The sequence below is a fragment of the Aspergillus tubingensis genome (genome assembly GCF_013340325.1).
Source record: "Aspergillus tubingensis WU-2223L DNA, scaffold_8, whole genome shotgun sequence".
NCBI lineage: Eukaryota > Fungi > Ascomycota > Eurotiomycetes > Eurotiales > Aspergillaceae > Aspergillus > Aspergillus tubingensis.
The window spans coordinates 2,325,140-2,351,056 of record NW_023336282.1 but is presented as its reverse complement, the minus strand read 5'-3'; the positions used below and the strand labels follow the sequence as shown (position 1 = coordinate 2,351,056).

At 49.8% G+C, this 25,917-nt stretch overlaps 8 protein-coding genes across 8 annotated transcripts; 6 read left to right on the top strand and 2 right to left on the bottom strand.

Annotated features, from left to right (window-relative positions):
• Nucleotides 1-495: 495 nt before the first annotated feature.
• On the top strand, nucleotides 496-1,368 carry AtWU_07141 (lipoyl(octanoyl) transferase LIP2; the record flags this gene model as incomplete). The annotated part of the gene is made up of 1 exon (XM_035502250.1): nucleotides 496-1,368. One exon carries the CDS (start codon nucleotides 496-498, stop codon nucleotides 1,366-1,368), a length of 873 nt encoding a protein of 290 aa, XP_035358143.1.
• A 476-nt stretch (nucleotides 1,369-1,844) lies between these two features.
• rho3 (Rho family GTPase RHO3) lies at nucleotides 1,845-2,837 on the bottom strand (the record flags this gene model as incomplete). Its single annotated transcript, XM_035502249.1, has 8 exons — nucleotides 1,845-1,963; nucleotides 2,023-2,224; nucleotides 2,275-2,396; nucleotides 2,449-2,463; nucleotides 2,522-2,538; nucleotides 2,602-2,619; nucleotides 2,674-2,724; nucleotides 2,788-2,837. The coding sequence occupies 8 exons, from the start codon at nucleotides 2,835-2,837 to the stop codon at nucleotides 1,845-1,847; spliced, it is 594 nt and encodes a 197-aa protein (XP_035358142.1).
• Nucleotides 2,838-4,041: 1,204 nt separating this feature from the next.
• AtWU_07139 (putative COP9 signalosome subunit 2 (CsnB)) lies at nucleotides 4,042-5,734 on the top strand (the record flags this gene model as incomplete). The annotated part of the gene is made up of 4 exons (XM_035502248.1): nucleotides 4,042-4,085; nucleotides 4,151-4,309; nucleotides 4,365-4,425; nucleotides 4,478-5,734. The coding sequence occupies 4 exons, from the start codon at nucleotides 4,042-4,044 to the stop codon at nucleotides 5,732-5,734; spliced, it is 1,521 nt and encodes a 506-aa protein (XP_035358141.1).
• Nucleotides 5,735-9,532: 3,798 nt separating this feature from the next.
• Nucleotides 9,533-10,628, top strand: AtWU_07138 (uncharacterized protein; the record flags this gene model as incomplete). The annotated part of the gene is made up of 2 exons (XM_035502247.1): nucleotides 9,533-9,728; nucleotides 10,447-10,628. The coding sequence occupies 2 exons, from the start codon at nucleotides 9,533-9,535 to the stop codon at nucleotides 10,626-10,628; spliced, it is 378 nt and encodes a 125-aa protein (XP_035358140.1).
• Nucleotides 10,629-14,571: 3,943 nt separating this feature from the next.
• AtWU_07137 (OTU family ubiquitin thioesterase) lies at nucleotides 14,572-16,267 on the top strand (the record flags this gene model as incomplete). The annotated part of the gene is made up of 7 exons (XM_035502246.1): nucleotides 14,572-14,643; nucleotides 14,699-14,785; nucleotides 14,860-14,923; nucleotides 14,973-15,238; nucleotides 15,334-15,605; nucleotides 15,675-16,115; nucleotides 16,189-16,267. The coding sequence occupies 7 exons, from the start codon at nucleotides 14,572-14,574 to the stop codon at nucleotides 16,265-16,267; spliced, it is 1,281 nt and encodes a 426-aa protein (XP_035358139.1).
• A 1,538-nt stretch (nucleotides 16,268-17,805) lies between these two features.
• On the top strand, nucleotides 17,806-20,212 carry AtWU_07136 (sugar porter family MFS transporter; the record flags this gene model as incomplete). Its single annotated transcript, XM_035502245.1, has 12 exons — nucleotides 17,806-17,883; nucleotides 17,945-18,089; nucleotides 18,153-18,293; nucleotides 18,358-18,422; nucleotides 18,487-18,532; nucleotides 18,589-19,034; nucleotides 19,125-19,215; nucleotides 19,267-19,322; nucleotides 19,384-19,633; nucleotides 19,688-19,784; nucleotides 19,868-19,994; nucleotides 20,054-20,212. 12 exons carry the CDS (start codon nucleotides 17,806-17,808, stop codon nucleotides 20,210-20,212), a joined length of 1,701 nt encoding a protein of 566 aa, XP_035358138.1.
• A 210-nt stretch (nucleotides 20,213-20,422) lies between these two features.
• Nucleotides 20,423-22,804, bottom strand: AtWU_07135 (putative C6 transcription factor (Gal4); the record flags this gene model as incomplete). The annotated part of the gene is made up of 7 exons (XM_035502244.1): nucleotides 20,423-20,795; nucleotides 20,845-21,320; nucleotides 21,385-22,076; nucleotides 22,135-22,451; nucleotides 22,539-22,633; nucleotides 22,684-22,713; nucleotides 22,772-22,804. 7 exons carry the CDS (start codon nucleotides 22,802-22,804, stop codon nucleotides 20,423-20,425), a joined length of 2,016 nt encoding a protein of 671 aa, XP_035358137.1.
• Nucleotides 22,805-24,270: 1,466 nt separating this feature from the next.
• On the top strand, nucleotides 24,271-25,576 carry AtWU_07134 (uncharacterized protein; the record flags this gene model as incomplete). The annotated part of the gene is made up of 3 exons (XM_035502243.1): nucleotides 24,271-24,534; nucleotides 24,689-25,171; nucleotides 25,250-25,576. 3 exons carry the CDS (start codon nucleotides 24,271-24,273, stop codon nucleotides 25,574-25,576), a joined length of 1,074 nt encoding a protein of 357 aa, XP_035358136.1.
• Nucleotides 25,577-25,917: the final 341 nt, after the last annotated feature.

Here is a 25,917-nt window from a genome sequence, read left to right as displayed (position 1 = left end):
TGGGAAATTGAAAGCAAGCAAATATCCAAGCGTTGCAGAGTGCCTAGGTCCAGTCAGTCATCGGAAGGTTCGGCGCACTCGGTTCCTGAAGATCTCTGCAGACACGATCTCGCAATCATGCTCCTGGACCAATATGGAAGTATCCACTGCATTACATAGAGAACTTGAATGCTACAAGCAAACTTAATCTCCAAATAAGCTCCGGGTGGGAGAAAGAAAGCACGAAATCGAGATCGGAATTGCGTTCCTCATCACATGACTACTACAATCCGGGGAGTGACGTCCAATCTTATCAAAGCGCAAGCTCAATAAATTCACACCAACTACTACCTATTCAATAACTTCGCCCAATTTCACACTCCTACCTCCTCTAAACACCTTCCCCAGAATACCATGCAAATACACCACCAATCCTAATCACCCGCCAATCCCGATTCCAATTCCGATTCCAATCCCAACTCCACCACCCAAAAAATAAACCACCAGACCCCAAAAATGCGCCTCGCCCACCTCCACCTCCCCAACATAACCCCCTTCAGCCGGGTCGCCAACATCCAACAAACACTGACAAGCCGACTCCTCTCCCACAAAAAGCACCTCACGCCGAACCCCCCGGACCCAACCATAATAACCTTCAGCCCGAATCCCGTATACACCACCGGCCGGCGCGACCTCCCACCCTCCAACACCATCAACAATGCCAATGCCAACACACTCTCCCTCCCACCCAGCCTGGAACCAATCCGCCAGATCCTAACCTCCCCACAACCCAACACCACTTATGACCCTACCTCCCGGGTAGCAGAATACCACCCCACCCTGCGCGGCGGACAAACGACCTACCACGGCCCCGGCCAGTTGGTCGCATACACGATTCTGGATCTACGACGGCTGGGTCTCACGCCGCGGTGTCATATACGGTTGTTGGAGAATAGTGTGATTGATGTGTTGAGGGAGTATGGGGTGAGGGGAATGGTGACGGAGGATCCGGGGGTTTGGGTGCATGGACGGAAACAACATGAAGGGTCTGAGGGGGGAAAAGGTGAGCTGCCGAAGAAGATTACGGCGGTGGGGGTGCATCTTAGGAGACATATTAGTAGTTATGGGATTGGGTTGAATGTGACGGAGGAGCCGATGTGGTGGTTTCGGCAGATTGTGGCGTGTGGGTTGGAGGGGAGGGAGACCACGAGTTTGCAGGGGCTTGGGGTGGAGGGGGTGGAGGTTGAGGAGGTGGCTGGGAGGTTTGTGGGGAAGTTTGTTGGGAGGGTGAATGGGGATTTTGCTTGTGGGGATGGGGCGACGGGGGAGGGGATTGAGGAGGTTTATAGGGTGAGTGAGGAGGATTTGTTGAGGGAGGATATGGAGTGAGTGTGGTTGTATACTTTGCATGCTGGGGGTGCGGTTGAGAAGGAAGTGGAAGGGGATTCTTGAGTACGCGAGATACGGCATGTTCATTATCAATGGTACATTTGCATAGTCTATACCAATGGTCGATACGGAGATCGGCCAGAGCGAATGATGGAATATAGATAAGCAGCCATGGGTGTGTCCCGACTGGCGCGCTTTTCTGGAAGGTATCCCCAGAGCAAACATTAGGTATACAGGATTACAACAAGGGGTCCAACAAGTATATATAGAGAAGGGAACAGAGCAAGGCATGACAGGCTGAAAACGCCCAGGATATGATAGCTCGATGCCAGTGATGGGAAAACCAGGGCATTCCCCCGGTTGGAACGGTCACAGCAAATGATCCAGCTCAATGGCTGAAGAGCAAGCAGGTAGAAGGGTATAAGAACAGAGCAATGCAATAGTCGACAAGTCATGAAGGATGGCCAGCGGCATGTCTAGAGAATGACACACCGTTCGCCGGATCCGTTGGAGCCCTGAGTTCTGACTTCCAGGGCGACCTTTGCAGCTTCGTAGAATGTTTCCATGATACCACGATTTTGCACGGCGGAGCACTCTGTCAAGAAGTTAGGAACCATCACGCGAATGACATCACGGCGTGGGAGTCGCCCTTACCCAGGTATTTCACTGCACCAATTTCCTTGGCTTTCGCCAGTCCTTCTTCGTAGGTGATCGCGTTCGGGTTGTCGTTGAGGAACTCATCCTTTCTCAGATCACACTTGAGGGCAGTGAGCACCAATTTGACGCCGGCGCAATTCTCCGAGATCTCTTCAATCCATTTGCTCGCCACGTTCTCAAACGAATCGCGACTGTCAACCTAGTAGGAGTCAACCTCTTGTCCATTCCTCGAGGAGTGGGAATCCTCACGCTGAAACAAAGCATAATCACGTGTGTGTCCTCGTATGATAGCGCGCGCAGTCGGTCAAATTCTTCCTGGCCGGCCGTATCCCATAGCGACAATTCCATGTGTACATTGTCCACGAAGATATCTTAGATGAATGTGAGCATGCGAGCCCGGTTTATGTAGGGAGGAGGAAGTACCATGCACGTAGTTTTCTGGAAAGCACAACGGTCAGTAATATGATCATCATAAGCCAAGGAAGAACATGCGCACCGAATACAGTAGGCTCACTATGTAAGTGGGAAAGATTAATATCGCAACAGGAAATCAGCGTTCAGAAAGGTCATCCTCACTAGACCGTAGGAAAGTATCTACCAGAAAGTTAGCGGTCTCGACCACAAAAGAAAAATACAAGGGGTGCCCACCCTCTGGTGAAGACATTCAGGGCCGAGGTCTTGCCGCAAGCGCCGTCCCCTCTTATCTGGAATCAGCAATCTGCCCATCAAATGTAATAACTGCCAAGGCTTGGTGAAACTGACAATAGCACCATCTTACGTCGAACGACCTTTTGCCGACCACAGAGACTCATTGTAACGGTAGTTGGGAGTGGTGGTTGTGTCGAGATGCGCGAAAAGAAGGGTCCAAGTAGATAAGGGAGGGAAGGGGCTAGATGGGGAGGGGATCAACCGAAGAGCAGAATGGCGAACAGAATGAGGGGATAGTGAAGAGGAATAAAGTGTGCGGAGTAAGGGCTAATAGGTACGAATAGCGTTTCACGAGGCACTGATCTGGCTAGAAGAAAAAAAGTGGTTGCGAACACGAAGATAAGTCGTGGGCCGCCGTGCAGCGAGGCCGGTCGATGTCATCGGCTCCGTCCTGCAACGGGCGATCCGCAAATGAGAGACGATCGTCATCTGCCAAGTGCCTGAGCCGCTCTGGAAGTCGGGAAGCGCTGAGTTCGCTTCGCCACGCCTCGCAAAAATTCACCCGCAAAGATGGCTAGTTCTGACGGTGGGTAGAGGGTGCCCTCCACAGTAAAGTGGCAGTGTCTGTTGAAACCATGGAGGGTGTTGCTTATACTAGCCAACTCAGTAGTAATATGAGTGAGCGTACTCTTCCTGCCTAAGGCGGTGCGGTTAGTTGTAGATGTCGGGTTCAATTTAGCACGCAGATTCAGGCTGTGACAGGCGCCAATCGCTCAGATTGACTTTATATTTAGAATCATTGCATGCAAGTCTAGCTTGAATCGGTCTGACTAAATGTGTCAGAGTCCATTTTTCTGTCACTGAGCCACTAATAGGCAGTAATATTAGTTGAGATAGTCTGGGTGATCTTGTCATTGAACGTGAATTGAACTTATATATAGTACAGTAAGCATAGTACTACCAGTAAGCCCGCTGTCTGACGGCAATCCTTCATGCGGAGTCTGAGCCATTGGACTGTTCAGTGTAAGATAACTCAAATAGATGCCTAGGCCATATGTATCAGCCATCAATTACTGACAGGCAATTCCCGGGAGTAAACAAGCCTCAAGTCCAGTGTAGGTTGTTGTTATAGTAGAAGAATAGAATGTAGTCTCGGTCGGGCCCGGCGAGGAAGCTACAAAGGCGGGGAACCTCGAACTTTGGCCCCAGGCTCCGATAGGCGCGGAAGCTCTCCATTCCTCACTCACCTTCATCTCCTTCCATCTCTTATCTCCATCGGTCTTCTAGCACGCAGTCGATCCTCTTTTGCCTCTCAGTTTTTGATTCTTTTAGATACCCCAAAACGCAGCGAGGTTTAATCCGTTCATAATGTCTGACGATGATGATTTCATGCAAGATTCGGGTGACGAGGAGTAAGCCTATGTTGTCCCTTCAGCCCGCCGATGGCCGCGGCCACTAACCAGCTGGACTGTCGCAGTTACGACTTCGAGTACGAGGATGCAGACGATGACGAATCGGGAGACGTCGGTATCGAGAACAAATACTATAATGCCAAACAGATGAAGATAGACAACCCGGAGGAGGCCATCGATGAATTTCTGGGTGTTCCGGATCTAGAACAAGACAAGGGCGACTGGTAAGAGGCCGTGTTCGTCAGTGATGGTTCAGGCAAGGTGCTGACGGTAGTCCAGGGGGTTCAAAGGACTGAAGCAGGCTATCAAGTTGGAATTCAAACTTGGGAGATATAGCGATGTAAGGCGTCACTGCGCTCTTGGCTCATGATGATAAGATACTGATTCTCCAGGCCGTTGAACACTACAGAGAGCTCCTCACTTACGTCAAGTCCGCCGTCACTCGTAATTACTCCGAAAAGTCCATCAACAACATGCTAGATTATATCGAGAAGGGATCGGACGATGACACAGCTTACCAGTGCATGGAGGAATTCTATTCTCTGACTTTGCGCTCATTCCAAAATACCAACAACGAGCGACTATGGTTGAAGACAAACATCAAGTTGGCGCGTCTTTGGCTGGAACGGAAAGAGTACGGTCAGCTAAGCAAGAAGGTGCGGGAGCTGCACCGGGCATGCCAGCGGGAAGATGGCACCGACGATCCCAGCAAAGGAACATATCTCCTCGAACTATACGCCCTAGAGATACAGATGTATGCCGAGACGAAGAACAACAAGCGACTAAAAGCGCTCTACCAGCGTGCCCTTCGAGTCCGGTCGGCGGTGCCGCACCCCAAGATCATGGGTATCATCCGAGAATGCGGAGGAAAGATGCACATGAGTGAGGAGAATTGGGAGGAAGCGCAGAGCGACTTCTTCGAGTCATTCCGAAACTACGATGAGGCGGGCTCAATACAGCGAATTCAGGTGCTCAAGTATCTCGTGTTGACCACGATGCTGATGAAATCGGATATCAACCCATTTTATTCCCAAGAGACCAAGCCGTACAAGAACGACCCCCGCATATCCGCTATGACCGATCTAGTCGATGCATTCCAACGCGACGACATCCACGCATACGAAGCTATCCTTAGCAAAAACCCGGACGTACTGGCCGATCCCTTCATTGCCGAGAATATCGACGAGGTCAGCCGAAACATGCGGACGAAGGCCGTTCTCAAGCTGATTGCACCGTACACACGATTTACCCTCAAGTTCATCTCGAAGCACATCCGGGTCTCGGTACCCGAGGTACAAGACATCCTGAGCTTCCTGATCCTGGACAAGAAGCTCAATGCCAAGATCGACCAGGAAAACGGGATAGTGGAGGTTGAAAGCGCTAGCGACGTGGACCGGCTGCGGGCACTCCAGGAGTGGAACGCATCATTGCGGTCTCTCTGGCAAGCGACGTTGAACGACGGGGATGGCTTCAGGGAAGATCCCGCACAGCTGCACGGTATGAGAGGAGGAGGGCCCATGTTCCAACCCGGGTTTGGAGATGAACCGCCTGCAGGATTACGCGCTGGTGGTCGCCGACTGCGGGGTGGACACCGAGGCAGAGGCGGCGGCGGAGGGTCTGGAACGAAGCTGGGCCTGGGAGGCGTCTAGGGAGGGCAATGCATTGTCTCATCCATTCATCCAACTAAACCATTTCTGCGTCATAGCCCATACACTTTAGAGAAACACACACACAGGGTTACGAAGTAAGGATAAGGAATGAAATCATGACACAACATCGCTCCATCAATCAATCAATCATCACACCCTACAGACCAAACCAAAACAATGATATCATAGAAATACCAATGCGCACGGCATCTAGATAGCCCATCCGTAAGCCACCAAGACACTAAAATCACCAAATGGGCCGGGGGGGGGCTGCGGACCATGGAACATGGAACATGGAACTCTTTCCCATTCCTCCAACTAAACTACAGCAAGTAAGTAGGAAGTCAAAGCCCCTAAGCCACACAATTCCCTTTTCGTTCCCCAGGCACATCCACAACAGTAAGAGGTACTTTTGTCAATCACACTCTCTGACACTCACACACACAGACTCACACAGACTGATACACAGATAATATGATAATCCATGCTATCCCAGATCCCAGCTGATGTCAGTTCAAGTAAAGTAAGTAACACCCGGGAAAAAAACAGATCACACACACATAAAGTAATACCACATCCACATCCTAGACAATAATAAATCAGGTTAAAACCCCTGTTATCCCGAGGCCGCCACAACCCACTCACCCCTCTCCTCCTGAATCGGTTGTCGTGACAGGTCATGTTCAGGTTCAGGTTCACATATCCCGGTTCGGGTTTTGGTTGGTTTCTTTTGCAACCATGTGGGATGGAAAGTACCCTACTACTATAGTTAGTTAGGAATTAGTTAGCTACTACTAATTCTACTATTTATTCTAAGGTACGTAGTAGTATACTGTGTATCCCGTCAATCCACTATGTACGCCGTACTTGTACCTCTAATGCACGCCAGAGAAGGGTCCTATTTGTCCGGGGAATGGTTGACTGTATCATACGCATCATATGTACCTACCTACTACTTATGTACTCCGTAGTATCTATTGTATGCATGTTTGACGCCTCCCCTTTGATGGAAAGTACTGTACAGGGTCTTGATACGTATGGGGGGTGAGGCGAGGCGAGGCGTTCTGGGAGTATCCTGGTATTGGGGTAGACTAGACTAGACACTTACTTGGTTGGTTGATTGATTGATTGATTGATTGTCTAAACTTTATTTTGGGACTTATTTTGGGTTGTTATGCTGGGGAGTGTGCATGGGTGGTGTGATGGTTGTTTGCTGGTAAGTGCTGGAGTGGACTTTTGTATGTATGTATGTGTTGAGATGGGATGATTTGTATGTATGTGTGGATGTTGTGGAAGGAGGAAAAAAAGGAAAGGTAGTGGATGGATTGGTTGGGATTACAATGGGGTGAGAGAGAGAGGGAGAGAGAGGCTTTGGGGTACACAGATGTGCGACGTGCTTGGTTTAGTTTGTAGATGTGTGGATGGTTTGACATGGACAAAAGAAAGAGAAAAAAAAAAAAAGGTCATTGTTGATTCTAGACAGTGATTATCGGGTGCTTACAGATGGCAGGAAGGACACTAAAGCAGAAGCACAGATAGAATTGCGTAGACGTTATGCCCTACGCTGATGTGTAAGTAGGTAGGCAGTAGGCATGGTGACAGCTGCAAGTAAAGTGCATCACGAAGTAAATACTCCGTCGGTAGGTAAGTAGCCATCCCCAATGTCAATAATGTCTCAAAGACGAAACAAACTCGGCCGAAGAAATCCGCTATCTTGTGTGGAAAGTAACTATGTATGCACTGCATGGAGCAGACAAAAAGCAATCAATTACTTGCCTACTGTTCTGCCTTCCTACCAGGTTATACTCTTTATCGTGCAGCTGACAGGCAGTTTAGGAAAGTTGGCAGTCTGCATGCCCCAACTGTATGTACCTTGTTCAGTAGCTAGGTAGGTAGGTAGGAAGGGAGGTTAGTACTTTTGAACATTGAACATCCCACTAGGCGCAAATGTTGGGTACTCGAAAGTATTAGGTACCTAAGAGATGCAGCAGAAAGTGAGGCAGAGGTAGGTACCTAACTCAAGGTGAAACTGGGGAGAGAGGAGGGGGTGGAAAGGGTATAGGTACCCAATCGAGATTTCTCGGGGTAAATACGGAGTACTACTTACACAACACAGCATAGGATTGTCATCCAGGTAGAAGAGATACTTACTTAGTATCTTCTAGGTACAGTGGAAGTGACTGATGAACCAGGGTCTGGATTGGAGTATGCGGGATTAAAAAGTGGGAACAATAGGGTCTAAGAACTTGATTGTTGAAGTTGCACAAGGGGAACTGGAGCTTTCTTTTTTCTTGTTTACTTATCGATCGGGACGGAAGGGGATGGGGATTGGCGCGGGGAGAGGATTGAATGCCGATCAGGACGGTAGTTGACTAGTGACTACTGTAGTGACTAGTAAGTAGCTGTCGTAGTACGTAGTTGGGTCGGTGTGTGAGATGGTGAGTTGTGGATGTGTCTAAGTTGTCATGGTCGGCTGTGTGTTTGCTTCTCTAGTCATCTTATTCGTGGAATCAGTGACGGGAGGGCCTGGCCGGACTTTTTAGGCTTGCTTACGGAGCTTTCTCAATGAACCTACAGTAGGTATGTAGAAGACGGATAGCTATTCTACGGAGATAGTAGCAGTAGCTACCTGACTAGCTACGAAAGTTATCTATATTGCTTATCCGGGTGGGTGTGCGTAATATGTGCACAGCACATCCGTTCGACAGGCAGCAGCAGGGCTTTTCCCTCCGTAACCCTTTGAATGTGCCTTCAGGGATCTGAAATAAGTGTCAGTTACCGGTGTGTAAAGACGTTTTGCCTTGCAATGAACCGAGAATACACCGAGGTAGTTGCATGTCTCGAATGATAGGGTCGCTGTCAGAATACTACTACTAGTATAGTAGTACCCTCTTCCTCTCTTTTCAGTGACAGTTGACACTGTCAAGATAGAATGGCCAGATCCCCTGCGATGTGTCAGTCTCCACATCCGCAGCTGCCAGATGTCCTTATTTTGGTTTATTTATCGAGTTGCTTTTTCGCTGATTTATGCTGCATTCGTCTGTTGCGAAATGCAAGTGCAGGTCTCTCTTCCTACTGTACAGTCATGACAAGTCCTCGGTAACTGACGACGGCTACCCTAGCCTAGAATTCTGTTGGGACGAATCGGAACGATATCATCTTGCATAAATGGCGGGAGGGGAGAGAAGGAAGAGAAAAAAGAAAATAAGAAGAAAAAGTGAGGGAAAAAAAAGAAAGCAAGAGAATGAAACAAAGAAAGGTGAGATTCAGGTACTCTGTGCTCCGTGATGTGTCAAGTGCCGTGACAAAGTACGTACAGCGGACGAGGCAACCAGGCTTTGCGGACCTGGTGGGCTACAAGGGACCCCATACTTACTTACTCGTAGTGACTCCATCGGCAGTGAGGCACCTGACAAAGCACCACCCACCACCCCATAGCTAGTAGCATATGTACCATGTACCATGTATCCCCGGCCAGGGAGCGCGCACAGAGACCGACCTTTGTTAGAGGGAGGGGGGAAGGAAGGCGGAATAAGCAAGCGATCAGGGATCCTGAGAGCGGACGGACGATGGATGGATTTCGGAGCGGCTTCCGAGGTAGCATATGCAAGCCCCCTCTTAGTTGGATCGAGAATCTTCCTGGAGCCAGAGTCATTGGTAGCCTGCCATCTCGGGCCATTTGATGCGGTTTTGGCAACCTTCTCCCCATGCGGTAGGAGACGCGGTTGATTACGATCCTTGTCCATGGCCATGGTCACAATCCGGAGGGCTGACTGGATGGCTAGTCACACCGACAGGATGGCACCAGAGGTCTTACCATCTTACGGTGGTCTGATCCCCTTGTCAGATACCAGTGCAATCAACGTTGATGCTCGCCCGTTGCTTCTTGCGGTCCCGGTGTGGTGGTTGGAGGCCTTACTGTACAAAATCCGTGCGGCGGTCAACTGTGTTGGGATTGGGGAGGATGGGATGGAATTTGACCGTGTGATTGATTGTCCGGGGTTTTTGAGAGAGAGGGAGAGGTCAGTGGTTTAGTAGATCGTTTAGTATGTTCATCGGTACAGACCGACAGACACGTTGTGGTCGGAAGTAAGCAGTGATACGTGAAGGAGAAATAAGACTTTGCCAACACCACCATCACCATAACCACCACCACCTCGATCATCATCATCATCATCAACAACAACCATCCACACTTGAGAGATATGTCTCAAGCTGGGGCCGTGGAAGTTTAGTGCTTAAAAAGCAACGAGACAGCGAAGCCACGGAGAAAAGGGCACAGAGTTAGACCGGGAAAATGAGGGAGATGAGGAAGAAAACAGCAGAGCGTGCGCGCACTGGGAGCAGTGAGGCACCGGCGGAATCCCGTGTCTTGTCGCAGATTCCGACTCCGCACTTGGAGCTTCTGCATGCAAGACGGCTGGTAGCAGTGCGCGGATGGACGATAAATTAAATTGAAATAAACTCGACAAGCTATCTACCCGGGAATGACTTGTCCCTTTTACACCGTCCAGCGGTGTTGGATCGAGCAGGGCGCGTGCGTGGAGACAAGGGCAGGTTCGTCGGCCGTAAATGCAGCTGCAAGCGCTAAGACAGACTGGTGTTGAGACCGGCTCCCACTCGCCCGAGTTAGCTCTGGGATAGTCGACTAGGCAGGAGTCAATCTCGGATTCCAAGCAACCACAATGGTTTTGCTCTAATCAGATTACTAGTCGTTCTGCTAGACCGGCACTGCTGCAGCTACTCCGCCAGTCAAGCGGATTTGTCGGCTATCCTGCCAGGACATGTGGCCGTTCTCGAGTGCATGGAGGATCAAGAGGCGCAGGTAGCTAGGGGTCATCGGTTGTATCGAGATCGGGCGTTCGTTTCTGCTCCCCCAGCGGCAGATGAATGAGTTGTGTGGAAGAGCGTGTATTAATTAGGAGTATGAGTGGAAATGTGGCCGATGGTTGGCTTCTGGCTGTTCTCTGGCATGTTACGATGGTTGTCTCACGCCTTCACTTAGTTAAGTTTAGTTATTATTCGTCGTTGTCTTTTCCCTAATCAGCATCATATCATCGATCGCTCATCGGCAATATGTTAGGAGGGAGAATACGACACCCCTCAAAGTTATGTGTTTTGTCTTTTTTTTTTTACATCTCGTTTTGATTGTTAAACCCCCATTTCCGACCCTACAAGGACTGCGATCTGAGCACCCGGACTGATCCCGTGGGTTGGAACCCTCACAGCCAATCAGAGTTTGTTCACCACCTTGCCTCGTGATGGTATCTACGGCATCGTAAATTCGTGAAGAAGTAAGTAGTAAGGGGATATACTCCCTATGTACTCCATATGTAGATGTTCCTTTTTGTAACTCATAAACAACCTGGCTTATCAATCAGAATGCCCTAGCTGTCCCTGTTCTCCCTTTCCCTTTCATGGATGAGTCTCGCCCTGATTTTCCCTTAGATTATCCTTTTTTTTTTCTATTTTTACGCCGATGAGGATCATCCCGTAGTATGTCCGGAGTAGATGAGAACCAGCGTGAGGTGGGTTAAGCAAGACTTCTTCAGCCAGCTGGATGGACAGACTGAATGACGGGTGGGTGGATGGATCCAATCCCATCCCGTCGAACATGAATCAGGAGCAAGTACCACCTCCGACTGTTGCACTGGATGGGGATGACCGCCAGACGATGATCATCCCCATTGGGTCCCCGTCCAACCGGCTCTTCCGCTGCACTTTCAACTTGTGCTGCTGTAAGTCAAGCGATGGTGAGGTTTTGTTTTACCCTACCGAAGAGGGGGCGGTAGTTATACCCACCACACAAATAGTAGATGAGAATTAGCAAATTATAATCATTATAATTCTTCTTATTCCCTTATTTTCCTTTTATTCCTTCTTAGGCGTTGTTGTGGAACGATGTTGTGATTGAGGTTTGTTTCTGTTTCTGAGTGAGAGATCGTTATTGGCGGTTCGCTGGCATTGTATTATTCCATGTGTCTACTAGTTGTGCCTAGTTTGGTTTTCACTAGTACAAAGGGAGATGGAAAAAGAGTAGTTAGTCAGTCCTCGTTTGTAGACGTTGATGTTTCCTGCATGGGCCAGTTTTTAAGCAGAAAAACAAAACAAACCGATACCGCCCTGAAGTTACAAAGCAAGTCCAGCCGATCATTGATATCCAAACGCTGTGAGGATGATTGACCAGCCATGTCTTGCATCGTTTGGTGGTTCGGTTGCTGCTGGCCTGAATATCAACCATTCGAAACGTCATGGTTTAGTATTTCTTCCGGCAGTTTTGTCCATCCGTGCATTCCAGGATTCCAATTCCATCCACCGGTCCCGGAGGCTTCGTTCAACACTATTACAATAGTTTCGCTGCCTGCCTTGTTCTAGGGGTAGATAGCAATAGAAGTGGTGATGGGTGGAAGTGATTGTGCATGAGTGCGTAAATTAGTGATTAAGAAAAAGAAAAGAAAAAAAAAAAATCTATTTATTCTTGTATGAGTGAAAAAAATGATGAAAAGGGAATAAAATGACCCTGGTTGATTGAGACCGACTTGAATAATTTTGGACTATCCATGCTGGTGGAAACACACACTTTTCAAGCAAAGCACGCATCCATCCGCTAGCGAGTCGTGACAAGCAGACCGACTTGACCGAACTTGTATTTGGACTGTATGTATGTATGAACGACCCCGTCGGAAACCCCGCGCCCGGCCTTGTTGAAGGTAGGTCAGTCAGTCAGTCAACCTTTCTTTTCCTCGAATTATTATTATTATTATTATTTTTATTTTCTTTCTTTCTTTCTTCCTCTCTCTCCATTCTCCACGAACGCATCCATCCTTCCATTGCTGGCTGCTTAATTTTCTTCCTTATTAAACCCTGGGTCACCTCGGGGTTTTAAAAATATTCGGGATATGGCATTGATTTGACTCGTCTTGTCTTGACACTCTATTTACTTGCCTTTTCCCTCCACCCCCTTCATCAATATCTATCTATCTTATTATTATCCGTCTACTTATCTACTACGGAGTACTCTTACATTACTTACTACCACCACTATTAGGTTCTTCCACATCCCTGCTCGGTCTACCAGTCTTTTTTCTCTTCCCCCTACCTTAAATCTGTTCATCCCATCATCCATCATCCATCATTCTATCCTGTCTTCCACTTTCCCGTCAAGTGATTAGCCGGTCGCCCTGACCATCCAGAATCCATCGTTCAGCCTTTTCCTCCTCTTTACCCTCCCCCTCCCACACTTTACAGTTTCCCGCCCACACTTTGGCCCGCCCACTTTCCTCACCCTTTTGCCCCTCAAAACAAAAAACCAACTTCTATCTTACTGGATCTCCCGCCATTCCGAAGAGCGACGGACTGTCTATCATCATTACCGCTTTAGGGCATAGTATAACACCCTTCGATTTCCATCGGCCACTTTCACCGACGCATCCCAAGCATTGATGCCACGGCACATGTGACACACCTGAGACGTATGCACTTCAGCCGTAGAGAGAGAGAGCTTTGTTGCAGATTTCCAGTAGGTCCAACCACGCTTTTCCTTTCAATGGGCTTTGACATCACCTTGCCGGTTTGTGTTATCTTACCTTCGCATCCCGCTTCTCTCTGTACTATTCTCTCCCCCATTCCTTCGCTTTTGCCCTTTCTTTTTCCCCCCCCAACACTTTCTCCCCTCTTTATCCCTTTATTTCTCGTTCTTGCGGCTTTCTCTGCATTCACCATTACTGTCTTGGCTCTCCCCGACCATCAAACACCTACCCCGATCTTTAATCCCAGTGGCGTTCCGGGTACCTTGCAATTCTTCCAAGGGCACCCAATCGACGATGGAGTAGCATCCGTTACATCTCCCAGCGCATCAGATGCAAGGCGTGTGAGTGCTGGCATGTCAACCGTGTGGGAATCCTTTTCCACCCCATTCTGTCTGGCGTTCGCCGGCCTGGAAAGTCTTTTTGTAAAGGAGGGTTGATTGAGTGCAGAGGCCGTGGCCTTGCGCGCCACTCAGCATCGCCAGATACTCTTTCATCTCTGGCTCTCGCATCCCTCGAGCCAAGTGCATGATTGCGTACTCTATGTCTCTGCCTGCTCAGCTGCCTCTGACCTCCCCTTTCCCCGGCTATGTCAGCCCCTCCCTTTTCTCAGCTTGATCCTCTATTCCTCCATCCTGTTTTTGGTACCTCGGTCCCGCGAGTCTTGATCCTTCTTGCCTTCCCAATGCCAGCGTCGGATCCCGTGGACGTGATTCTGCGGCTGGCAACCGGCTTTGGTTCATCACCTCTGCTAGCACCTTCCCACATCCTTGGTAGATCAGTTGCTTCTCTCTTCACCATTGGCTGAGTCTGTTCGTCTCTTCACGGATGAAATCCCGGGAAACAGCCCTCTTGCATCTTCTGCACGGCTACCGGCTTGACGAGATATGCTAAGGACGTCACATAGTAGGTCGGTTACATCAGTGAATAGACCCAGCCGGCTGGTCATCACTGTGTCACACAAGAACTTTGTTTCAAACGATGCTCATTTGTCTCGTGTGTATTACGTTCTTCCATCATGTTCTTCGCTAAGTGAATAAAGGTCCTGTCTCCCTGCTAAGGAAAGGCTTCTGGCGACTTCTCCATCCCTAAGCGACTGCTCCTGAAGCTGTATATCCAACGTCTTTCTATGCGATGTCCCTGTCGGATCTTCCCTGGAACCATTTCGACCCTATCAACCACTTTCCCACTGGACAGGATTCAACTTCCGGCTTCTATCCTCAACACCCTCATTCATCCGCATTCTTCGATCACGGATACTCGCAACTTTCAAACGCCCTTTATCATCCAGGCAGCAACTTTTTCTTCAATATGAATACCCTTTCGACCGCCGAAATGGAGAGGTTCCAGAAACTCTCCAATGAGTTTCAACCCGACGTTCAGGTAAGGGACTTAATGATCCATGTCCAGACTATCCGGCTCACACGTGCACTTGAAGGGCCCTCCGGTGTCTACGAAACAGTCCAGTAGCGTCATTGCTATGGAGTATGCAAATGCGGATCCGACATTTGCCACCAAGACCAATGTACGCTCCTTCACTTGTCACTCCTTCACCCCCCCGGAAGTGGGAGCCGAAGTGACTCACAGTGGTTCCAACAGGCTCTCGCTATAACGCACCCTCTGACACGAACCATGAAAGGAGACGGAAATTGTGGTTGGAGAGGTAATCACTCCCGTATCATTGGCGATGGAGGTTTGCTTACACTGTGTAGCCGTTGCATTTGGATACTTTGAGAACTTGCTCAACCTTCAGAATCCAATGCAGGTACACCATGAATTGATGCGGATAAAGGCGATGAACGCACTCCTCGACCAAACGGGTCAAGAAGAACACCTATACGAGATTTTCGTGGATGCAACAGAGGAGGTGTTCAACCAGATAACCACTGCCATCCAAAACGGCATTCGGGATGAGACTTTCCTCGTCAATGCATTCAACGAAGAGTACAATTCAAATGCTATCATCACTCATTTCAGGGTCAGTGATCCTTGCAGCGCTGCTATTTTCTTCCCGCATATCGACCGGGGATGTGGGGTTTTGCGACTCACATGTTAATACGCAACGTACTACAGCTGCTAACAAGCGCCTGGATGAAACTTCACCCGTCTCGATACGAAGCCTTCCTCTCCATGCCCCTCGAGCAATATTGCGCGACACGAATAGACGTGGTCAGAACGGAAATCGACGAGATAGGCCTCCAAGCCTTGGTGGATGGGGTGATCGAGGGGTCCGGATTCGCCGTGGAGATCATGTATCTCGACCGCAGCGAAGGTGAAGCGGTCACTCCTCATCTCCTGACCCCGCCGCGGGCTACTGGCGGGACTATCTGCCTACTTTACCGCCCGTGAGTCTCATTTGCGATGCGCAGACTCTAATCAAATGGGCGCCATGGATCACGCTAACATAGCCGTAGGGGCCACTATGACCTTCTCTATCCAGCCGAACCTACTGTGAATATGGAACCCGTGGTTAATTACCAATACGCAATGACTTCTGACTATGCCCCCTGGGATCAAGGTGCCCTCGCGTTCGATGTGAACTCCAGTTTGATGACCATTCCCAATCTGATGATGGACCCTTCTTTTGGCATGGCCCCCTCTCCGATGCCGGCGGCTCCTCCCAGTCCGTACCGGGTATCTCCCCCTCAGGAAGTGTACCAGCCGCCCCCCATGCATGCATCACCTCCCATGTCTATCGCATCACCCCCGCCAGCGCCACCGCGGATGTCGGCACCACCACCGCCCATGAGTTCCCTGCCGCCCCGGTCGTCTGACGGGCCGCAAATCCGGTTGAACCCCCTAGTGATGAAACCCAACCTCAGCCACTCCCTTCCGGTCACCACGCCGTTCAAGAAGTGAGTATCTCCGTCTCACCGCTTATGACGCCCTTCTGCACTTGCCGGTGCCACATTCTAACCCTTGCAGTAGTTCACCATACAATCAAGCCCATTTCCAGAACCAGGATTTCGAACCCATCCACTGGGAGCCTAGCGATTCCCGCAAATGAAAGGTCATTGCCTTCTTCCTTTTCGGCCATGTGAGCAGCAGTTTGAACCGGAATTTCCCACGATCTTTAGCGCCTGAATAATTTGTGTTACGCTCTTTCCATTGAATATGCAAGTCTGGTTTCCAGCAGGGTGAACGGAGGCTATTGTCCTAGTGCTTGGCTTGGCGAAGAAGCGTATTGTTATCAGTATGGCATCGGCAAGGTTGTGGCTTATTTGCTTCGTATTCCTAATTGCTCCAACAGCCTGTCTGTTCCTTTTTAGCGTCTATGCTATGCGTCGCATTCGGTGGGCGTGGGTTAGCTTCAGCTCTAGGTGGTGCAAATTGTGAGACTTGGGATAAGACCACTCATTTACCCTTTTAGAATCCGACTGCTGGATGGCGTGCATCAATGCCGTGGGCAAACGAAGCATGGCATAACCGAGCTGCAAAGTCACGCAGTCAGATAGTGCTTAAGCGGGTTCGCAAGGCTTCCCGCATGCCACCCGGGGTTAACCAGCCCAGACCAAGGATGACAAGTCCTACATCTTGCTTGTAAACCTCCTCGGTCCTTGTTTGCAGGAATGTCTTGCATGGTGGCTGCTCGGAAGCCTATCAAATGCGTGGCCGATAAGCATCCCACATGCGACTGTTGCATCATATACCCGGCGTGCATGCGGTGATATAACCCCTCATTTCATGTTACTTATTTGAGATACAAACTGCCACCACAGCAGACTGTACTACCTCTTAGACAAGTGATCGAGTCATCATTCCGCTTCATGTAGCATTGGGGAGTTATGACGCAACGTGTTGTGATCTGAACGTGTGAGGGGAAGAGGGAGCTGTAATGCCGTACATAATCTGTGAATTAGTTAGTAACCGCACTGGTAGTTGGAATATTCTCGGTCTCGGTTGCTTACCCGGTAGATCCATAGACTCTTGCGATGTCTGTGTACCTAGATCCTAAGGCTGCACTGGTCTGCTTCGGGCAAAAACACAATTCATTTGGAAACCAGTCCATAATCATCACATGATGGCCAAGTGTCATCTGATTCTCTATCGGACAGAGCCATCATAATTTCATCCACTTTCTTCTGAAAGTACAACCCACACCAGCCGAACTGTTGATGTTCGGTCAACAACTCTAATCATGGCCCGATTTTTGGTTCTTCTTCCCCCCACGGTGGGGTCCACGGAGCAACTCCGCTTTCCTCTCAACCTTTCCCCGCATCCACCCATTCCGTGGTATCACCTTTAGATGCTGTTGTCATGACAGGGGCGAGTCACTACCTATTGCGGAGTACTCTTCTCCGACTCCGTTGATACTTCAGTTGACACTCCTCGTGAGTTGTTTCTTAACCTCTTTCTGTCGTCGTCAGAACGTGGGATTCTGTGTCCATTGGACGGAGTACACCTCTCCGTTCTAGCTTGATGCTCCTTCGCGGGGAAGAGATAAACATAGGTGAGTTGGCCATAGTTATAAGGAGACACTGTCCTGGGATATTGGTCATATGTGGATTGTACGTCAAGAGTCTAACACTGAAGAAGTGTGCAGTCATGGCTCCCAGTACTCAGAATCCCAATGGCGGTTTCGCCTTGATATACCAAAACCCTTACCTGCTGGGCGTTGCATCGGTGAGTTTCATACAAATCTGAAGAACCAGACAATATTCTGACCTGTTCCAATATCTACTAGTTCTCCACCCTAGGTGGGCTGCTCTTTGGTTATGATCAAGGCGTGGTCTCGGGGGTGATAACTATGCAATCATTCGGCGCTCGGTTTCCACGAGTGTATATGGACAGCAGCTTCAAGGGGTGGTTTGTGTCGACTTTGTTGATTTGTATGTCTCATCATGCCAATCACTCCACACATATGAACGTACGGTCACTGACTGTCTCCATAGCTGCCTGGTTTGGATCCCTCATCAACGGCCCTATCGTGGACCGACTAGGCCGTAAACTATCCATCAACCTCGCTGTCGTAGTATTCGTCATTGGATCAGCCATCCAATGCGGTGCCGTGAACATACCAATGCTCTTTGCTGGTACGCATCCTCACTGGTTGACATTTCCACTACCCATCCCCAGACAACAGCTCACACACCACAGGACGTGCAATTGCAGGCGTAGCCGTTGGCCAACTAACCATGGTGGTACCTCTGTATATCTCCGAAGTACGTATTAAGCCCTCTCATCCATTCAACAAGATAAACGCAGTACTCACATTCACACCAAAAGGTCTCCATCCCCGAAATACGCGGCGGTCTTGTCGTCCTCCAACAACGTGAGTATCCCCCAATTCTACCACACAACCACACACACACACACTAACCCACTCAGTCTCCGTCACCATCGGCATCCTAATAAGCTACTGGATTGACTACGGCACAAACTACATCGGCGGCACCCGCTGCGCTCCCAACATTCCCTACACAGGCGGCACCGCCTCCTCCCCCTCATTCGACCCCTACACAGACATCCCCCAGGACGGAATCTGCACCGGCCAATCCGAAGCATCCTGGCGTCTCCCACTCGCCATCCAGATCATCCCAGCCCTAACCCTCGGCATAGGGATGCTCTTCTTCCCTGACTCCCCCAGATGGCTACTAATGAAAGAACGAGACGACGAAGCTCTCCGGGCATTATCCAGACTACGTCGCCAATCAACCAGTAACCCAGACCTAACGAATGAATACCTCGAGATCAAAGCATCCATTATGCTGGAGAATAGTTTCGCTAGAGAACGGTTCCCGGAATTATCCGGGTTCAGGTTGCATGCTGCGCAGGTTCGTTCCCCTCCCCTCTTTCCCCAACATACCCACAATTCAACGTTGAGCATCATTCTGACTCATCAATGATGATGGTGATAACAATAGTATATTTCACTCGTAACCACATGGGCGCGATTCAAGCGTCTAGCGATCGGATGCTGTATTATGTTCTTTCAGCAGTTTATGGGCTGTAATGGTACGTCATTTACCTCCTGTTATAGATGGCACGTGCTAACCAATCATATAGCTATAATCTACTACGCCCCAACAATCTTCGCTCAGCTGGGCCTCGATGGAAATACTGTATGCTTATAAATCTTCTCTTTATTTCAAAAGCAGCTGACGAACTAACACGATCAAACAGAGCTCCCTTCTCGCTACCGGCGTTTATGGGATCATCAACTGCCTTAGCACCCTGCCCGCGCTTTTCCTAATCGACAAGGTCGGCCGGAGAGTGTTGCTCATGTCTGGTGCCACGGGGACTTGCATCTCGCTGGTAATCGTGGGTGCAATCATTGGGGCCTATGGGTCGGATCTCATCCATCATCGATCTGCCGGATGGGCGGGGATCGCATTTATCTATATCTACGATATTAACTTCTCGTACTCTTTTGGTTTGTTTGTCTACTACGTCATATGGAAAGTGGATCGTGCTAATGTGCATATAGCTCCTATCGGATGGGTCCTGCCATCGGAAATTTTCAATCTATCCATACGCTCCAAAGCTATTTCCATCACAACTTCCGCTACTTGGATGTGCAACTTGTATGTCCAGAAAGTCCTTTGTTTTTGCCATTTCATTTTCATATCCATGATTGTCATGACTCATTGTTGACATTTGCACCTAGTATCATCGGCCTCGTCACCCCTGATATGCTCGACTCAATCACCTGGGGTACCTATATCTTTTTCGCAGCGTTCTGCCTTCTGGCATTCGGATTCACTTTCTTCTTTATCCCAGAGACCCGTGGAAAGGTATGTTTGGCTTGCCTTTGGTTATCCACTCGACATCGCTAACACGACGACTTGTTTAGACGCTGGAAGATATGGATCTCATCTTTGGTGACACGGCTGCCCATGAAGAGAAACAGCGTATTGTCGGAATCGAGGCTCAACTGCGCGGCATCGAGAGTCACACGGTCGACCCGGAATTCGTGAAGCCCTTCGCACAGGAGGAAGAGGACGTTGCGTGAGGGTCCATAACTTTCATATTCTCTTGCAATTTTGCGCCTTCATATCAAATAGCGGGTTCCGCTTGGTGTGACAGTTCAAGAAGCGGGTCCTTCGAGGAATGGAGTTCCGGCTGTGACATCCTCTTTTGTTCTGTAGGCTCCGCTACATTCACGTATGACCCTTGACCGGCTCTAGCCCCGAAATCATCTTCTCTCGGCTTTGACAGATGCTCAGACAAACTCATTCTGTGGAGGGAAGTTTACCCATTCCGAGAAGTCCATGCCAGCAAGATTCAACTCCTGGTCCACGTCGGGAAACATACTACCAAAGGTTGGGTCGTTGAAGAGCTGATCGGAAAAGGGCATCAATATGGGTGCTGTCTGTCCTGCAGTCTTATCGGTGGCGGCACTCGTGTATGCAGGCGAACAGAGTCGATTTACAACTTCCAGACAACGAGTCGCAAGGCGGTTGTTGCTGAGAGAAGGGTGTACCAGTAGCTTCTTCGTGGACTCGATCTCCTGGAGCCAGCTAGGGGCTTCCGTACTTGTCGGGTCGGTCATAAGCAAGATAATCGGGATGACACCAGCTTGAAACAGGAAGTATCTGTGGGAAATGTCAGCGCTTTCAAGGAAAAGGGTCATGGGAGACATACAGCATGTACCATGCACCAATCCTTGTGCAGACGTGGTTGTTTACAAAATCTGCGATCGATGATATTGTCAAACGCGCATTCCGAAGACAAAGCCTCCTGCAATCTGCCTCAAGCGGATCCTCAGGTTCGGGGGACGAGTTTGGTGTCCATCGACGCGATGCCCAACGAAGAAGAATGGGACGGTATAGGAGAATCCTCAAGTTCCAGTCGCGCCACATCAACCGATTGCGGACAAGAGCGAATGCATCCGATATCGGTGTGGGTGGCTGCTTGAAGTAATCAGGAAGACCATTGTACCATTCTTCCATTGGTCTTTGGAGACCGAGCGTTTCCTCTGGCGTTAAACTCGGGCCTGAGATGAGACGCTGATACACACTGTTGGTAAGGAGATGGAACCTAGCCTGGGCTATTAAACCGGAATAGAGGGTTGGTTCGTTGACCTCCTGGGGTAGAGCGGTAGTGAGGGGCGTAAGAGCCTGCAGGATGAATCAGACATTGTACGCCGGATTATAGGATTATAGTCACAATGCCGAGTCTTACCTCATCGTGGATATTGAGTACATGTTTTGCGTCCATGACATCGTCTTCAGGCAAGAGAATAGGCCGGCCGAAAGTCTTGGCCGCACCGCTATCGAAAATGTATACTCCCCACCACAGGCGCCGCCTGACCTCGCGCTGGAGAAGGCTGATCTTCCAACCAGGAAATTCTTTATGGAGGCCCAAGCTCATGGCCATCCTAACCGCCAAACCGAGAAAGTTCCATCCGGTATTAGGCTTGTTCCGTTTCTGGGCATAGTTGCTCAGAAGCAGTAATGCCTGAACAAGAGTGAGGTTTCCGGTTTCAAACACAGACACCTGCTGTAAATGACCTCTCGCCTCTTGATAAAATGTAATATCCAGGTCAGAATTGTCGTCACCGATACTCCACGCCCCCAAAGCCAAGATCGTGTTCAGTAGGATCTGCCATGCCTGACCATGTGGCCGCGGAACTTGCTCGTAGAACTGCGCTCGGAAAGTACCCTCGTGGACGAAAGGGTAGCTGGTATGGTAGTTGAGAAAGAATGCATCCATGAAAGCTTGTTCGACGAGACCAGAGGGCGCAGTGCTGAGTAGTTGAGCCTTCAAAGGCACTCTTTCCATGCCATAACTTGATTTTGAGGATCTGGCAGGGATGTTAAGGTCAAAACCATGCTTCAACAACGCTCGAAGCGGCACAACGCTGGAAGATGCGCCTAATACAGACAGTTAGCACTTGCAATCCCGAGTTGCAAAGCAGTCGGACACACTGACCGAAGTAGCCAGCTCCTTCTGGCTTAATGGACAGGGCTGCCATGCCATCTGTCAGGTCGCCAACTGTAATTTTGTTCTCCGCCCAGTCGAATCCATCAGCCTGCTGCGGCAGCGCTTCCGGGGCTGGTTCGGCCCGATCCGGCTCAGCTTTTGCAGGGGTGGAATGCCGCGACGAGGACTTCGAGGAGCCAGGTTTTGGTGGACCCTCCTGATCGTGCAAAAGAGAGCGGACGGTGGCATCCAGATCGCCGCCTGGGAACAGCCTTGATAGCGCTGTTTCGAAGGCCTGTAAGCGCTCCTCTACGTAGGTCAGGTGTCTGAGCAAGGATTAGCAATTGATTGGTTCCATGGGTCATGGGAGTTTGACGACAATATTGAAACCCCAAGGCAATGGAAGGACTTACTGTCGTGTTAGAGGGCTTCTGGTGACCTTAGGACTGTAATTGCATTCTTTGTTCAACTGCTTGCATTGTGCGCATGTCGGCTTCTCTTTCGAGCACTGCGATGAAGATTAGCTAGATGCCGAGTGACTGCGTCGGAGCGGCTTACCTTGGACTTCCGGAGCCGACATTCATCACACTGTATATCCGCTATTAGCTTGATAGGTTGCCTCTTTTCCTTTACATAGGATACTCACAGCATAGGAGTGAGAATCACGTGTACTGGCCATATTTAACGTCGAAAGTCAATTTTGATGTACCCCAAGTCTCTTGCGCGCTGATATGTACACCAAACTGATGTCATCTGGGGAGACTTTGTTAGCCATCAACTACAGCGCTAATCGTGATCGATGTTGATCTGCGCCGCGAGATGAAGTCGAGCGAAGTATGAAGAACATAAGTACTTTTGTAGACACATTTTTTACAGGCTGAATATAACAACAGGAATGGCCGAGTGTCACAAATTCCCGCTTAAACGATGGATGGATACATGTACAGGATGTTCTGGGAAACAGGCACTTTAAACGTCTCCAGGACCGGTGGGGTATGGATAAAAAGCGAGGTGCCTGAGTGTAACACGCTTGGAGCGAGGGACATGGATGGGGCGGCCAACTTACGATCGGCGCGGAAGCAGTTAAGGGCCCAACGCTTTTGGAGCCGGACGATAAGTTATCGGGTACGGCTCCAACGCTCTAAACTTATAAGTTGGCGAGAAGAGGACGAGACCTGGATGGATGCTCGACCAGCGAGTGCGACGATGATTGCTGATGGACTTTTGGCTCGTGTGGGGGAGCCAGTCAGGTGACGGGCCGAAAATTTCCTCCTGGAATTTCAGGAATCAACGGCGTCGCTTCAGGCAGGAAGGACCATTCCCCTCACGGCTCTGAGACGATAATCACAATCATACGGCATGTCTTAGCCTGAGAAGAGCGTAGAGTATTCAGCAGTTCGCATAAAATGCCTCAGTGATCGGCACGGGTGACGTGAAGCTAATGTAGTGAACGGCCTGGAATCGCGAGAGCGTCCGAGATATCTCCTGATGCGGATGATTATGCCGCAATGAAATCGTGTTCCATGAATTTATCGCGCAGCCTTTTGGATACTTCCACATAAGGGTTTGCCAGCTGCTTTTGGTGCCAGTAGTACTATCATCTCCTAGTACTCAGGGAGCCATTAGCAGCATGCAGAGGGCGCGTCGTTAGCATGTTAGCCTAAGAGCTACCACTTAGAATATATTTAGTTCGGGTACAGCACTGAGCTCGGGGACGTGATCAGCGCTTCATTATTGATACACGAGCCAACAAGTTGAATTAGCTCAGACTAGGCGAAGAGAACATCCAGTACTATGAAAGAAATGGTAGCTAGTAGATGAGAAAGAAGTCATCCTCAAGGTGAGCAGGGGGAAGACCACGACTATCTCCATATAGTAAGTAGTAAACAGGCAGGCCCCCATCGCACCTTCCGCATTGATCGATCCAGTGACTTGTCTTGGCACGGTCGCCGACCAATCGCAAAAATCCGCAGGAAATCCAATTTCATACAACGTCATTTACAAAAAGTGCAGACAAAAAATACAGCTTTCGTTTCTACAATTCCAATCTCGAATTCGAAGTCATCTCCATCAGCTCGGAGACATCACTAGTGCTATCCGACCGTACGATTTTGAAGACGGAGCAGTTGCGACGCTCTCAGTGCGATGCCTAGCCAACCGCCCCTCCCACCCCTCCTCATTCCCTACGTATCGTCTCTGCCGCCATCCTCCCTCACAGTCCTATCTTCAGTCCTAGGCGCAACAGGGAATTGGCTAGTCCTACGATTCCTATATGCTGCCTTGAATTCGTCTTCCGCATCAGACGCTGTTGCGGGTCTCAGCGACACCAACAATGGGAGAAAGAGGAAGGTCGTGCTCGTGAGTTTTCTGCGGGGTTGGGAATTTTGGAGGTCCGAGGCCAAAAGATTGGTATGCTTGTGAACCCTTGTCACATCGCTCTACTTGGTCATATGTTATGGATTATCCGGGCCGTGCGAGGCTTGAATACTTCCGATTTTCTCTCCATTCACTTTAAATGCTTTCTACGTATCCAAATGATTGGCGACAACGCTGACCCGACCAGGGCCTCGATCTTGCCCGCCTCACAGACAAACGCCAATTCGCCTTTGTTGACGGACTCTCCGAACTTTTCGCCGCCCCCTCCATTACTTCGACTCAGACATCAACAATCCAACCCTCGTCGCGAGGAACAGTGCCTCCCCGGACAGTTCTGCCCCTCAGGTCGCAACCCGGACCCGTTCCCGCGCGAGGACCGCAACCCGCTGCTCAGCCAGTCGCTGCACCTCCGAACCCGCCAACATCGAGAGAAGTCGGGCCAGTTAAGCGGCTTCACCTATCAGGAAATGGGAATGCAGCTTTGGATGTGCTCGAGAAAGACATTGCGGCGGTGATCAATGATTTGAAAACATCAACATCCGGTGATGAACAGGAAGAGCCCGAGGTGTTATTGATTATCGATCAGCCAGATCTGCTGCTAGCCGCTACGGGTCCGAGCAGGGGCATAGGCGCTACAGAGATGGGAGATTGGGTGATGGGTCTACAACAGGTATGCTACAAGTCTCCACAGGCAGTACGGTATTTATATCGGGAACCATATCCGCTGACCGCGAGCTTATTTGCCTAGTACGCTCACGCAACGATCATGACGGCGTCCTCTGACTCTCCATTGATCCACAATGCTTCCGCATCTGCGCACCAGGGAGCAACTCCGCTGGAGACTGAGCATGCCGCTTTTGCTATCGGATCGGCTCATCGGGCGCACATGGTTATGCAGCTCCGAAACCTTGAAACGGGTGCCGCAAGGGATGTCAGCGGTGTGCTCAGGGTCAGCAAAGGTGGCGCATGGGGGCAAAATGACAGCACCGAGGCTAATGGTCATTGGGAAGAGAAGGAAGTCCTATATTTCGTTCAAAGGGATGGTGGTGTTAGCGTCTTTGGGCGAGGAGAATAGATACTAAAGTTGTTGCATCATTCCATGTCATGTCCAGGCGTTCAGGCGTGCATCCGGAAAACAATAGACCGGGGGTGAATATAAATCTTGTCGCAATTGGATCGAAAAAGCACACCTATTGTCGCAGAAACCACATCGTACGCACTCGAAGGGTAGGTTGCATTCAAGTAGACAGATCACATTGGACGAATAATCTCAAACTGCATCTGTCACGACATGGGATATCTGCCAGCCCTGAACAAGACAAGGAAATTCATGCATAAACTTTCCCATTTCATTTCTTTCTTTGAAACAGAAAAAGGAGAAAACATCCCCAAAGAGCAAGAGAGAAGACGAGCGTC